At 49.1% G+C, this 15,242-nt stretch overlaps 2 protein-coding genes across 10 annotated transcripts in view; one reads left to right on the top strand and one right to left on the bottom strand.

Moving 5' to 3' along the window:
• The window catches only part of Megf11 (multiple EGF like domains 11), a 330,639-nt gene that overhangs the window by 62,258 nt on the left and 253,139 nt on the right, over positions 1–15,242 (bottom strand). For all 9 annotated transcript variants that reach the window (XR_007593522.1, XM_050151800.1, XM_050151803.1 and 6 more), the window contains exons 8-9: positions 9,123–9,259; positions 2,828–3,040 (exon numbers count right to left, since the gene is read on the bottom strand). Coding sequence is in view for 8 of the 9 variants with exons in the window: in XM_050151800.1 (XP_050007757.1) it covers positions 2,828–3,040; positions 9,123–9,259 (350 nt within the window). In the remaining variant the exon portion in view is untranslated. The remainder of the gene's footprint in view (positions 1–2,827; positions 3,041–9,122; positions 9,260–15,242) is intronic.
• On the top strand, positions 7,714–8,166 carry LOC126507427 (39S ribosomal protein L23, mitochondrial-like). Its single transcript, XM_050151812.1, has one exon. It carries the CDS (start codon positions 7,726–7,728, stop codon positions 8,164–8,166), a length of 441 nt encoding a protein of 146 aa, XP_050007769.1. The 5' UTR covers positions 7,714–7,725.

The following is a 15,242-nucleotide window of genomic DNA, read 5'->3' as shown; positions in this document are numbered from 1 at the left end:
TTTTAAAGTTTATATGACCCCCCTATGGCAATCTTGTTCTGCCCACCCTGTAACCATGCCAGGAAGTTGTTAAGAATAATTGCTACGCTTATATTCAGCTCCTGTAACTCTGTCTATTTTGCCTGAGAAATCCTTCATTTGGAAACTCCTTACCCCTGAGCTATAAAAGCCTTGTCTTCCTCACAGCCAATGCTGACCTCTTGAAGCCTGCCTTAGGGGGAGGCAGCCCATATACCCAAATAAAAAAAAAGCTTGCTTTAATCAATTGCTTGCTTTAATTAATTTCCCCATGATGATTTGGGTTGGTGGCCTTTTTCCTCTCATCTTTGGGATTAACAGTAGATCTAAAGCTAGGACCGAGGGGACCAACCCCCACCCACTACCTGCAACTTAATTGCCTTAAGATTGGAATTGTAGGTCCTTTCCATCTGTTCCCCCTCCTTCCCTTCCTCCCTTTCTCCCCTTCTCTCTCTCCCTTCCTTCCTCCTTCCCTTCCTTGCTTCCTTCCACCCTTCCTATTTTTCTTTTTTTAAAATAAGATCTCATAGGGCCCATTCCGGCCTCTAAGTAGCCAAGGATGACCTTGAACTTCTGATCCTCTTGCCTTTGTCTCCTATGTGCTGGAATACAGGTGTGTGCCACCATGCCCAGTTTATATTGTACTGGAGATGGATGCATGCCAGGCAAAGGCTCTAACAACTGAGGCACACCCCTAGTTGCAGGTCTTTGCTTTCTTTAGATCCCAAGAGACGGCTCTATCTATAGTGAACCAAAGCTTCATGGGAGGAAGAAGGCTGAGCTGTGTCCACACAAAGAGAGAGACCTGTCCTTGGGTGCCTTAGGACAAAACCAGGAGCAGCAAGGATTCAGTCAAACCAGAGGTTCTCATCGCAAAGTCTTGCTTCCCCTATCTGACCTGGACATTTGGCACTGACTGGAAGCGTCTTTGGGAGTCAGAACTTGGGGAAAGGTGAATATTTAAGAAGCAAGTGAGCAGAGCTACCTAGAAGGATGCACTGTGTAAAATGAATTCAGTGATTCCTGTCACTGAAGACTGAGGCAGTGGTGACAGAGGTGGACAAGGCACGGTGCTGGTGTCCTTGGGGGTCCAGGCTCTCCCCACGGAGGTAGTGCTTTGAAGTCGAAGCAGCCTGCCTGGAGCTGAGCCGGCAGGCCCCTCCCAAGGACCCGTGCCTAAGGAGGGCTCTTGCCTCCCGGTTCCTTGAGACATGACACACGTTAAAGACAGCAAAGCAAACAATCATTAATATTGGATGGGCTGAGATTAGCGACAGAGAAGAGGGAGTCCTTCCAGATTAATAATACATGGAGGACTCCTTCAGAAGGAAGATTAACTATGCAGGGCACGGTCGCCTGGGCGTGAGAGGAAAACAATGGCTTTTTAATTTGGGGCTTGAGTGGATCTCTGTGGTGGGGACTCTTCCTGAATGGAAACCTCATCAGCCTTCTCGGTTTCCCAGCAGGGATGGGGTGTGCCAGCGCTGTCTTCCACCTACGAGCTGTGTTCTCATCTCCACACTTAGGACTCTTAGCCTTCTCACCCTCTCCTTCAGTCCGGGCCAAAGGCCACCTCTTCCAGGACGCCTTTCCTGACCAGCATGGCGGCTTCTTGTGATCTTTTATGCACATATCCAAGGTCACAGTGACTTGGACACCTGTTGGACCCAGCAGAGCCAGGGGCATGCATTTCTACCTAATATTTGTCAACCTCTGATGTTGGGTGTGATGTATTCTTCATGGTATGCCATGGGACACAAAGCAGGGCTATGAGACACTCCTGGATGTGCCTGGTATTGGAGGAATATTCTAGAAAGTGTCTGATATCAGTGCATTCTCAGAATCTAAGGTCCTGGGAGCACCCGGGCTTCCCTTTTGTGGCCTAGCCTGCCCTGTGGGGGCACTCCATGTTTGTTGAATGAATATCAAGGCACAGAAACGTTCAAGTCATGCACAGACCTGCTGGCTTGGCTCTAGGCTCTCTCGGTATAGTTCTCTGAGAGGCCACCAAGGAATCACATTCATCTAAACTGATACGTGTGCGATGCCCTGCTTGCTGTGACGGGAAGTTCCAGGGTGACATGTGAGAAACCAGACACTGGAGGTAAAGAGGGGCCTCAGAGCAGAGGCCTTCTCTGCCTGGCCATCTGCAGAACACCCACTGTCTAGGCCAACCTGTCTGCCCCTTACTGTCCCGATAGCAGGCAGTCTGATAGAGGGTAGTGAGAGGCATCTCAGGGGCTGACAGTCCCACTTTCTACCGAAGGCTGGGCAGCAGGAGCAGCAAACAGGAAGGGGTAGGCCAGGAGGCTGGGACCATTTGCTCTTCTGCTTCCTAGGCTCAGTCCTCTCAGAAAGTAGGAGAGACTAGCTACTGTCCATAGACTTCCAAGCCATTCTGGGCATAGAGGCCAACCTGTCCTTCCTGTTTTCCCTCCTGGCCGGGGCTTCTCTGGGTCCCGGGAGGGGCTTTTTATGGTTAGAGGCTCAGGGTGAAGAAGAGGACTCTCCAAGATAGCTCATCAGATACCGTGCCATGAGCCCTATCACCCCAACCCACCTTGGCCCCCAGAACCATCCAATTCTAGTCCCCCGTTTCTGTGAGTTATTCCTATGTGAGGCTTGAGACTGACTCTTTGTAAAGCCCATGCAGCTGACCGTGGAGAACAGGAGGCAGATGACCTAAGGTCCGTCCTGACTCTAGCTGCTGACTGGCCACTCTGGAGGTGGAGCCACAGCCCAGGAAGCCTTTCTCCATCCTGGGGCCCATCCAACCCCTGCCCCAGGCTTACCTGTCCACAGATCATACCTGATAGTGTTCTCAGTGTCACAGGGACAGGGCAAGGTGCAGCCTGGGCCATGCAGGCCCTCGGGGCATAGCCGCTCCTGGCAGCTAGGGCCCTTGTAGCCAGGCTCACACTCACAGGCACCTGTGGTCGGTGAACATTGACCTCCATTGTGGCAGTCACAGCGCTGAGAGCACCGGAAACCAAAAGTTCCAAAGGGACATTCCTCTTGGCACCTGTGGGAGAGCAGAGCAGGATGAAGCTGTGGGCCAAAGGCCTCGCTGGCCTTCTCAATGCATTTGTACAGACCCCTCCTCACTTGAAATGCCTGGTGTGTTCCTTCCCTTCCAGTCTCTCCGCCCCCCCCCCCGTTTCCATGGAAACTTCACCCCCCCCCCGTCTCCTTAGCAGCCAGGATGAGCGCATTATCAGTGTCATGATGCAAAACTTTGTTTCTTTTTCATTGGAAACACTGTGATGAGGCTGGGGGTGGTGGTGCATGCCTTGTTGAAAAGTTTCTGCACCCCGATAAGCCTCTCCGCAGATGTGATAATCCAAATCAGATCAGATCAAACTGAATTAGAAAAAACCCAGGTTTAACAGATACCACGCTCCCAGATGGCTTTCCAGCCCCCCAGAGAGGAGACAGGAAAGCTGGGGGAGGCAGTTTAAATTCCCTGTGGGAGTGGTCTTGAGCATCTCTGGGAGAGGGGTCATCATTTGATGGGCTTTCTGAGATGCAGCAGGGTTTGGAGAGAGAGATGGGAAAGGCGGCTTGGGATGGAGCTTCTACCTGAGCATCCCAGATTCTTTGGATATATGGATGCCAAGGCTGGGGTGAAGCTCCCACCTAAACATTCAAGACTCATATATGGATGCCAGGGGTTGGGGTGAAGCTTCCACCTGAACACTTGGGAGATTGAAGTCTGGCTTTGAATTCACAGCAATCCTCCTGTCTCAAGCTCCCGAGTGCTGGGATTATTAGTATGTGCTCTCCCGAGTCTCACGCAGAAGCCTCTCTCCCAGTCCTGTGTGGTTCCTCCGGCCAAGGTGTAATTTCCCTTAGGTACAAGTGTCTTCCTCCTTCATCAAGTTACATACTCCCAAAGACAGGCTATTTGCTCTTCCTGGGATCTGAGGACGCAAGGCAGGGGCTAGCTCTCTCTCTTATCAGCCAGTGAGCCCCCAAGGTGGAGGAGGGGTGCCTTTGGTACTATGTGAGCTCATGCAGGTAGGTGCTTGGAGGTCCTGCATCTGGGAATGCTCCAGCCTTTAGGCCAGGAGATATCGGTCTCTTGTGTGGCCCTGCTGGCTTCCTGGCTTCTTGAATGTGCTTTAACAGCTTTAACAATTCTTGCTATCCTTACTGCAGTCCAGGGTTTATTTCCCAGGTGACATAAGCTGATTGTCACAGCAACTAGGCTTTGTGAAAATAAGGGGTTACCCTGCAGGCAGCCTGTGCACGAGAGGGAAATAGCCTCTGGGGTTGGGGATTATCTATTTCTTAACTCTGATACAGATAATGAAGAACTGACTTAAACTTCAGACAGAACACTTTCTTATCATAAAATGAATTGGTAAGCCTCATCAGGTTGATTGAAGATTAAATAAGATAATACTAGGGGCTAGAGAGATGGCTTAGCAGTCAAGAACTCTAGTTTGAATTGCAGGACTTGAGTTCTGTTCCCAGCACCTGCATTGGGCAGCTTACAACCATCTGTAATTCCAGGTCCAGGGAACCTGACGCCCTCCTTTAGTCTCCCCTGGCACCACACTCACACAACCCACTCCCATATACACAATTCATTCTTTAAAGTGTGTACAACTAGGCCGAATGGCAGTGGTGCCCGCCTTTAATCCCAGCACTTGGGAGGCAGAGGTAGGTGGATCACTATGAGTTCAGAGCTAGCCTGGTCTACAAGAGCTAGTTCCAGGACAGGCACCAAAGCTACAGAGAAACCTTGTCTTGAAAAATACAAAAACAAACAAAAATGTGCATAATTGCCAGGTGGTGGTGGCACATGCCTGCAATCCCAGCACTCAGGAGGCAGAGGCAGGAGAATCTCTGTAAGTTCGAGGCCAGCCTGGTCTACAGAGCAAGTTCTAGGACAGACTACAAAGCTACACAGAGAAACCCTGTCTCAACAACAACATGTAGAATTATCCAGAAAGGCAGCCAGGAGGCCATTATCTGTTGTTACTTTTAAAAAGATTTCTTAACTGCTGATCCATCTCTCCAGTTCTTATTAAAAGTTTTTACAGCCCTTAAAACACAGAAGATCTTTAGCCAGGCAGTGGTGGCGCACGCCTTTAATCCCAGCACTCGGGAGGCAGAGACAGGCAGATCTCTGTGAGTTTGAGGCCAGCCTGGAGTTTCAGGACAGGCACTAAAGATACACATAGAAACCCTGACTCAAAAAAAAAACAAAAACAAAAAACCAAAACCCAAAACAAAACAAAAAAACCACAGCAGATTTGACCTTCTTGCCTTAGATTCAGGCATGAAAAGGCTCAAATAAAAGAATTCTGACATATAAGGGAAGCATGGCGTAAAATGAGGACAAATGGCCACACCGTAGTAGACGTGGGCAGACAGCATCGTGTAAGAGGGATTGAGAGCAGCCAGAATACGGGGGGCTAGCCTAGGCAGCTAGAGACCAGGTGCCCTTTTTTCTATCTTTGCTGTTCTGTGCCCAGAGTGACAAAGGAGCAGGAGAGTGATTGAGAAAGAGCTTAGAGTTCTCCTCAAGGGAGAGGCTACTGCTGTCTCCTCTAAGAGCCATGGTGTGAGCAGAGGAACCTGGCTGAAGAGAGGCAGTGAGAAAGATGCAGGCTGCCCTGGGCAGGAACAAAGGGAGAGGAAGGGAAGGGGGCAGGCAGGAGAAAGAAAGGAGGAGCTGAGAAGGGAGGGGAGGGCAAGGAGCAAGAAAGACCCCACTATCTAAACTGCCAACTCCCACTCAGCCTCCAGATCCAGATTTCTCCACACAGACCCCTGAGCTCTGCAGGCCTCAGGAATCTCTGAGACACCTGATCCCTTGCATCAGAATATTCCTGTCCATATGTCTGAAGAGAGTGTCCTACCTGGCTGTATTCCAGGGGAGAGGGCACCACATCCATATGCCCAAAACAAAAGATCTAGGAATGAAATATTGACAAGCTAATCTATTCCCATCATCCGCCTCTTTTTACTTTTCTTCCCATCCACAATTTAAACAACTTATTTATTTAGAGATCAAGCAAAGACTGCTAATGAATTTTACACAAAGCACACCAATAACCAGCCCGTGGAACAGGAGGGTAATCACAGCAGGGATTAGCTCTCTACTTAAACACCCTTCCTTCCCAGTGTATCAATCTAATGTGTCCGATATTGCCATTAACAACCAGATACATTGCTCAATTAAATTACAAGTTACGTTTCGTGTTTAATTTGAGCTGGATCCTGCCTATCTGGGGAGACCCGCATTATTATACCCGCTTGGTTTTAATATGCTCATGATAATTTGGGGTGGGCTAATGCAGCTGTCACCTACAAAATTAATGGAGGCAATTTTACAAAATATTAAACACCAGGCAGCCTGTTGAGGCGGGAAAGCCAAATGCTCATGGCGTTCTGCATGAACTCTCCTGAGGCGGGTTGGGAAGCAAGCTGGAAGGCCCGTGGTTTTGAAATTTTTTTCTCTGCTCTGGGATCTGGGGTGAGACTCCAAGAAGAGACACTTGGGATTACTTCTGCCCTTGGGGAACCCTGAGAGGCAAATGAGGTGGTTCTACTGGTGCCTGGTAGCTTGCTAGAACCCTGACACCAGTTTTCAGCGCATGAATGAGGCTGGAACAAAGGGGTCCTTTCTGTTCCCAGCATTTCCTTACTTTGGGGCTGAAGATGTGACGAAAAGGTAGGCCTAGCCCTTTGATTCCCAGAGCTACAACCTGTGCTCTGTGGAGACAAATGCTGGCACAAGGCTTAAGGATTTTAGGGTGTAAGCAATAAGTCCAGTGCTAGCAGATAGGCTCTTTCTAGATATCTCTAAAGACTCGGAAAGCTCCAGGGAGAGCAGGGGGGATGCCGATTTTGTTAGTCAGATCTAAAAGGTGCTGGAGCTATATGGAAGTCCATTGGTTGAGTGCCTACCTACTATGCGGGAAGCTGTGGCTTTGATCCCTAGCACCACACTAATGGGCATGGTGACACACATCTGTACCTCAGCACTCAGGAGACGGAGGCAGGAGGTTTAGAAATTCAGATAATACTTGGCTATACTGTGAAACTGAGGCCAGCCTGGGCTATGAGAGATATTATCAACACACACACACACACACACACACACACACACACACACACACACACACACACACCAGAAAGGACTCACTGGGTGACTTAGCCATGATCCCCGCTCATGTCACCCAGACAAAGACCAGGAAACCAATTTCAGTACTGTATTTGCAAGCCCTGGGTCATAGCCTTTCAGAGACTGAAGTCACCGTTAGACTTACTTTTCTTACACATTTAAACGTAGTAGAACTTTGGGGGTGGGGAGGACTCTCCACATGACAATTCTCATAACAAAGCCTCAGGACTCGCTACATCATTTGCAAAGCAGCAAAGCACCTGTGATCTTTACAATAAGAATGAATTCTATTGGCTGGTAAACACAGTGATAGCTGGGGCCTAAAGAAGGCAAGGACCTGTGATGCACACAAGGATGGGTGCTCTTGGTGGAGGGCACAAAGCACACGGGGCCTCTTTGGAAGGGATGTGTTCTTTTCACTGAGAGAGGAAGCTCAGGATATTGGGAGATCCAGGTGGAGGCTGGCTCCTCATAGAAGAGCAAAGGGTCACCAGGCGGTTTGACCATGTCACGCCAGCTTTCCAGGTGATCAGGCAAATTCATTTCCTTCACCGGGTGGTGCGGCTGCCATGGCGCGGAATGTGTTGTACCCCCTCTACCAGCTGGGTGGCCCCCAGCTCCATGTATTCCGAACCAACTTCTTTATCCAGCTGGTGCGGCCTGGTACTGCCCAGCCTGAAGATACTGTGCAGTTCCGGATCCCCATGGAGATGACCAGGGTGGACCTCCGGAATTACCTTGAGCAAATTTACAATGTTCCTGTGGCTGCTGTGCGCACGCGGGTGCAGCATGGCTCCAACAGGAGGAGGGAGCACAAGAACGTAAGAATCAAGAAGCCGGACTACAAAGTGGCCTATGTGCAGCTGGCCCATGGGCAGACCTTCACCTTCCCAGATATTCTTCCAGAGAAAGAGCCCAGTCCTGCAGACCCTCTGGAAGAGGAGCCTCAGCAGCAGAGGCAGAGCAGCGACCCCTGGTGTCCTGGTATCCCTTCTTGGTTTGGCCTATGACCTGTGATAACAGGGACTGGATCACAGACCTAGTAAGCACAGTAGTTCTGACAAACCCAAATAAAAATCCTTTGTGGAGAAAGAAAAAAAAAATTCATTTCCTTCAGTTGAAGGAGACAGGCCTGTGTGACCATCAGTGCTGGTTCGCCAACGCTTACCCGAAGAATGTGTTTTCTACATGCTCTCCTCTCACTTTGTCTAGAAAGAATAACCACATTCAGGGACCGGAGATGAGACTTGGATCCACCCACACAGAGTCAGGTGAAAGGCAGGGACTCCGCTGGCTGGCTGGCTGGGTGGTGGAGGAAGGGGACCTGGCCAGGGGTCTGTGGTTACATGTGGTCCTCCACCTCCAGTTCGTCACTTGCTGCACAGCTCTTGTTTTTCCCTCTTCACGGCCCAGGCCCCATCGCTCTCTTCCAGCTGGTGCAGTTGTACCCAGAAGGCAATTCCTCGGTTATGTGTTCTGTTGCCTGTCCCCTCCGCCAGGTTGGCATCATTCCAGGCTATCACTGTCTCTCTGGACCCCTGCTCTGCCTGCTCTCAGGCATTCATACAGCACAAACTGATGTCATTATCTTTCAGAGATAACTCAATTTTGGAATAAAAATCTACTTCTATAATAACTTCAAAATGTAGGCACGGCCTTTTGTTCTCTTAGCTCTTTTGGCGTCTTGGTAGCACTGCTTCCTTCTGTTAGTGTAGACAGGGGAAATGGAGCAGGGGGCTCACTCGTCTCCTTCCCCAGTGCAAGTTTAAGGCTGTCAGACTCGGGGAGGGGTGGCACACACAGGGTGAGAAAGGGTGAGCTGATGGGTTTCCCTGGTAGGACTCAGAATGTCTTCTGAGGAAAGAACCCTCAGGCTGGCCAAAGGTGTGATGGCTGCTATTCTCTGCAAGGTTGCTGAGGGTAGGAAGAGCTGAACATCAAAGGCAAGAGTTAATGCCATCCTTACCTGTCCCCCATGTATCCAGCTGTACAGTGGCATTGTCCAGTCACATGATCACACTGGCCTCCATGGTGGCAAGGACAATCCTGACTACAGTTCTGGCCAAACGTCCCTGGTGGGCAGGGCTGGGCACACACTGCTCCCTGCAATAGAATTGAAGACAGGCTTGGTAGGGCTCCGGAGATATCATGTTGAGGTTATAATCTCCAAGGTCACCCCAACTTCCCAGTGTAATCAGGAGAACTGGCATTTATGCTACAGTTAGGACCACTGAGGTCAGTTTTCTCCCAATTATTCAGCGTAGTTAGTGAAAGCTGTTGTATATCAGGTGCTGGGTCAGATACCTGGGACGCAGAAAGCATGTGTGATTAATACCTGTCCTCACAGGGTCCTGGAGAGATCAGCAAGGAAGCAAAGTAGAGTACATAATGCTAGTCCTCTCATACGTACTAGCAGAGAGAGAGAGGGAGGGAGGGAGGGAGGGGAAGTGAGGGAGGGAGGGAGAGAGAGGGAGAGAGAGAGAGGGAGAGAGAGAGAGGGAGAGAGAGAGGGAGAGAGAGAGAGGGAGAGAGAGAGCGCCCCCCCGCCCCCCACCCCCGCTCCTGATTAAACATCCAGCTGCGGAGACCTACTCACCTCTGTGACTTTGCTAAAGCCAGCTATTATGAGAGCAGAGGACCCAAATGGAGGTGGGGAGGGAGGGGAACTGGGGTGTGAAGAAGGGGGAGGAGACAGGAGGAGTGAAGGACTGGAAGGAGGGGAAATGAAAGGCTATATGATTCCCATCAGGGTATAAGCATTGCAAATTTTATTTAAAAATATTTTTAAAAAACAATTTTTATGTCTGTGTATGAATGTATATATATGCCTTGGGCATGTGGATGTCCAAGGAGTCCAGAAGACGACTTTGGATCCCCTGGAGCTGGAGTTACAGGTGGCTGTGAGCTCTCTGACATGGGTTCAGAGAGCTGAACTTGGGTCCTCTGGAAGAGCAGCAAGTGCTCTTAACCATGAACCATTTCTCCAGACACCAAAATTTTAAGTTTCTTCTTTTAAATTTTTTTTATTTTCTATTTTATTCACATTTATGTTTTACCTCCATGCATATCTGTATGAGGGCATTGGATATTCTGGAACTGGAGTTACAGGCAGTTGTGAGCTGTCATGTGGGTGCTGGAAATTGAACCCAGGTCCCCTGGAAGAGCATCCAGTGCTCTTAACCAATGAGCCATCTCTCCAGCCCAATGTTTTATATTTCTAAATGTAAACTTAATCAAAGTTTTTAAGAAGTCATATACAAAACCAGGAATCAAGTTATTAGATCTCTTATCTAGAAATTAGATGACCATGGAGTAATTCCTTAACATTTTGGAGAGAAAATAATTTTCAATATAGAACCAATTGCCAAGAAGCAGGAGGGTTATGCCTCAGAGGAAAAGCCAGGATCTTTAGCACGTCAAGAAAGCCACTAGTTAAAAGACAAAATCCTTTGCCTAGAATATTATATCTCTCAAAACAAATACTTGAGCAGGGGTTTTGATAGGACAGTTTTAGATTTAAACAAAAAAGCAGTAACATCCATGGTACTTTAGGTAACTAACTGGGAAAAGCCCACCCTCATCAGAAAAACTTTCCGGGGCTGGAGATACAGGTCAGTTAGTAGAGTGCTTGCCCAGCATGCGAGAAGCATCAGTTCTCAGCATCATGTAGACTCAGTGTGGGTGCACACCTGTAGGTGGAGGCAGGAATATTAGAAGTTCAAGGTCATCCTCAACTATGTATCTAGTTTGAAAGTGTGACTGATATATCAGATCCTGTTAAACCAAGAAAGAAAGAAAGAAAGAAAGAAAGAAAGAGAGAGAGAGAGAGAGAGAGAGAGAGAGAGAGAGAGAGAGAGAAAGAGAAGAAATGTAGAAAAAGAAGGAAGATAATTATTCAAGAAAATTTTTTGAAAAAATGGTTTCTGAGAACTAGGGACCTATCAAAAAGAGAAACAAAAGGAACCCAAGAGAGTAGTGAATATGCCAAACAAAGAGCTCACAACAGAAGCACAAGGTATTCTGGGTGCCACCTCAAAACACAAAGGCAAAAACAACCAGAGAGGGAGGGAAGGAGAAAGGGAGGGAGGGAGGGAAGGAGGAACAGAGGGAGGGAGGAAGGGAGGGAGGAAGGGAGGGAGGAACTTCTGAGGTGTCTGACCTTATTGAGAGGAATTTCAGACTCTGGCTGAGCTGTTGGATAAATTAGTAGCCACACACAGCCATGCTAACATAGACACACACAAACATGCTATCCTAAGCATCATGAACTTCGCTGTCCTCTCTCCGTCTTTCTTTAGGGAGCCGGCCTGTACTCTGGGATCTCCCCTCTTTCTCTGGCCCTCCTCCCTACTAGGTGGTGGCTTGTCTCCCATGTGTCTGACTTCCATGCCAACTCAAACAGCAGGAGGCTAGAATTAAATAAATTAAAATAAAATTTAAGTTTACTTATTTATACATGTACGTGTGAGTATGCTATGGCATGCATGTTGGGGGTCATAGGACGGCTTGCTTGAGTCAGTCTCTTTCTTGCGTGTGGGTTCCAGGGGTTGAACTTGGGTTGTCAGCCTTAAGGACAACAGCCTATGCCACTGAGCCATCTCACCACCTTGAATCCTGTCTGTGGGCTGAAGTTATTAGTCAAGAAGTAGCAGTAAGGCATGTTAGGGAGAAAACAGAAGGAGACACCCAAACAGACCTGGACTAGGACTGGACTCGGACTGCAAGCATTATGCACTGAGGACTGTTTTCTCTCTGCCCCCACCCTCCAGTCTTAGTCTTGTGGTATACGTCTGTAAAACAGTTTGTATAAACTTCAAGTCTTCATCAGACGACTGAGCCTAGTCTCGTCTCCTGCCACCGTTTCACCCTCATGCCAGAGATAATCATTTCTCTCATGGAGAATGAAGATGATCTTCCAATTAATTAATCAATTTGTTCAACACACAGTTATTAAGCACCAATAATCACCGGCCCCCAAGAAGCTAGTTCAGTCAGGAAAAGCCTGCCAGACCGGAGCCATCTTTCTGCGTCGTGTTATTGAGTTGTAATGAATTAAGTGGGAGGCTTTCAGCTCAGATTCCCCTGCTGCAGGCACAGCAGAGCCTAGAGAAGCGAGGACTGAGAGGTGAGTGTGCAAAAGTGGGGCAAGAGGAGTCTGGGGGTGACAGGCACCTGTCTCCCCATGAGCTTAGGGATTCATGGGTGACAAGAGAATTCTCTGGCTTCTGTGCAATTCTGTCCTTACTGTCTGGGGATATCTGAAAAACATTTCAAGCTAACTCAGGCAGGAAATGCTTATGCCTACCAGTCTCCTCACCCTTCAATAGGTGGAGCCCTCGTTCATGTACACCACACAGACCAGACAAAGAGGGGGGGGGGGGGGGAGGAAGGGGGAGAGAGGGAGAGAGAGGGAGAGAGGGAGAGAGAGACAGAGAGACAGGTGACCCCTGGTCTCTAGGAAGTTGTAAAGATAAGCAGTGAGATTAGGGGTACAAAGGAAGCCCGCTGACACCGTGCCTGATTGAGCGACACTTAATGAATGTCAGCTGAACAAAGTTGACATTGACGGGGTGGTACATGACTACATAAATGATCAACTACTGCTGGTTGGAAGAATGACCTCTGGAGGAAGCTGGCAAGCACGGGGGTTCCTCTCCTGCTGTGAGTTTATCTCCTGGACTCTGGCTGCAATCCTCACTTCCAGTGCGCCAGGATATGACTGTATGCGGACACGCGGCCTTTGTAGAGGTGAAGTTAAAAACTTGTGTAGGTGGGCCCTCATCCGACCTAACTCGGGGATGAAGACAGATATAGCGGGTTGGAGGGTTAGCTCAATCAGTAACATGCTCGCTATGCAAACATGAGGATTTAGCTTTGATCCCAGAAGCCATGAAAAAAAGACAGACATGATGATGTGTGCTGGCTAGTTTTATGTCAACTTGACAGAAACTAGGATCATTTGGGAAAGGGACTCTCAATTGAGAAAATGCCTCCGTAAGATTGGCAAGCCTGCAGTGCATTTTTTCTTTCTTTTAAAAAATGTGTATGTGTACATGCATATGCATGTATTTTATGTATTTAGGTATGGGTGTACATATGTATTTTATGTATATAGGTGCTTTGTTCACATCTATATTTGCACACCAGAAGAGGGCATCAGATGCCATCATAGACAGCTGGAACTGCCATGTGGGAGCCAGGAATTGAACTCAGGATCTGGAAGAGCAGCCAGTGCTCTTAACTGCCGAGCCATCTCTACAGGCCCATTTTCTTAAGTGACAACTGACATGGGAGGGTTCAGCACATTATGGGTGGTACCATTCTTCTGCTGGTGGTCCTGGGTTCTACAAGAAGGTCAGAAGGATGGCCATGCAAAGACCAAGGAAGAAGATGGCTATCTCCAGGCTGCGGAGAGGGGCTCAGAAATCAACAGCCCTGCCTGATGGAGTCACCTTGACCTCAGAAACTCAGACACATTCTCAGCCTCCAAACCCAAGAGAAAACAAATCCCTATTGTCTGAGCCATTTGTCTGGCATCCTGCGAAGGCCGGGTGTGTTTCCACTGTGGTGGGCTCCTGGGCTACATTTAGAAGGTCGGTGTGAAATGGGACAAGGCCTGCTCTTCAGCTGGTCAGGCCTAATGTTTCTGTGAGACTCTGGAGAGCAGCTCCACTGTAAGAGATCTGTGTGCACCAGAAGATTAAAAGGAAGGGGCCAAGATGGCGCCTCAATCTTGCCAGCATTTTGGGCATTCACATCACTGGCTGCTGCCCCCAGAGTGGCACCAACCTGTGGAGACACTGAGCAGTGGCTGGTGAAGGTGCTATGGAGGTGATCCCTAGCTCAGGACCAGCCACTGGCCTCTATAGTCATCTTTCCAACCCCTCGTGTCTGAGCCACCACAGCCCTCTCTGGGCTCCCACCCTCACCGGCCCCGTTTCCCAGCTTCTGGCTCCATTCCTCCTCCTGCCCATCATTTCCTTTGCACGTGAGTGTCTGTGTGTATATGAGCAGATGTGAATGTACCCATTCCGTTCAGCCTCTACGTCAGACTGGGAATTCCCAAGGAACCAATTGCTGCCCTTCCTGCTTTCTGCCTGTCCCCAGTGTCCACTGTCATCAAGCTACCTGTAGTTACCCTCTTTCCTCTGCAAGGTCTCAGAGTCAGCAAAAGTGGCGAAATAGCTCCCAGGTTCTTTGTATGGGCCTCTCCGCACTGGATTCATTATAGCCAGGCAAGTGAAGGGGCCTATGGCATTCTGGGGGGTTGATGGCCTGGAGGGCCAGTGGGTCAGAGATCCCAGAAGCTCCTCTGTACTCAGTGTCCCTGCAGATGGTGGCAGTGAGCAACCGCTCCATCAGCCTCAGAGTGGGAAAAGGGATGGCTGAAACTCCATGGGGGCCAAAGGCAAGTCAGGCAATGAAAGATAAAGACAGGTGACCCTTCCCCCAGCAGCCTTTCCTTAGCTCCAGCTCTCTCCTTGGAGGAGCCTCAGACCTGAGTCAAAGCTTCATTTTTGTGACTCTGCATGCACCAGGATATTAATAATTCATGCAAATCTGCAAGTTCAATGCTATGTCAGAAATAGAAATGTGATTGTCTATCATAAAATTTAAAACAAAGTCCTCAGCACCAAAGCTTTCTATAGACAGGGTTTCTCGGCACCCCGAAAAGGTGTGTCAGGAAAAGAGCTGCCAATACGTGTTGGCTTTCTCCTTCTATCCCCAAAGTCCTGCAGCCCACAGCAGCATTCAGGAGAGGCCTCTCCAGGGTCAGGGCTCCCTCCCTGGCTGATGGGCTTCCCTGAGCCCTACCTGGCACTGGATACCTGGAAGCTGTCTGGTGGTGATAGAGGCTAGGGTGGGAGAAGGGGACAGGTGGGAGAGGAGATCTCATCCTCTGTGTCCTTTCAGAAGAGCCGGGAGAGGAGAGGAGAGGAGAGGAGAGGAGAGGAGAGGAGAGGAGAGGAGAGGAGAGGAGAGGAGAGGAGAACAGAGGAGAGAAAAGAAAAAGAAAAGAAAGAGGGAAGAGGAACAAATCAAACTTAAGTCAGGACAAGAGAGAGAGAGAGAGAGAGAGAGAGAG

Source organism: Alexandromys fortis, unplaced genomic scaffold (assembly GCF_014885135.2).
Source record: "Alexandromys fortis isolate MF-2015 unplaced genomic scaffold, M_Fortis_MF-2015_v1.1 scaffold_70, whole genome shotgun sequence".
NCBI classification, from domain to species: Eukaryota; Metazoa; Chordata; class Mammalia; order Rodentia; family Cricetidae; genus Alexandromys; species Alexandromys fortis.
This window is presented reverse-complemented; position numbering and strand designations above follow the sequence as displayed.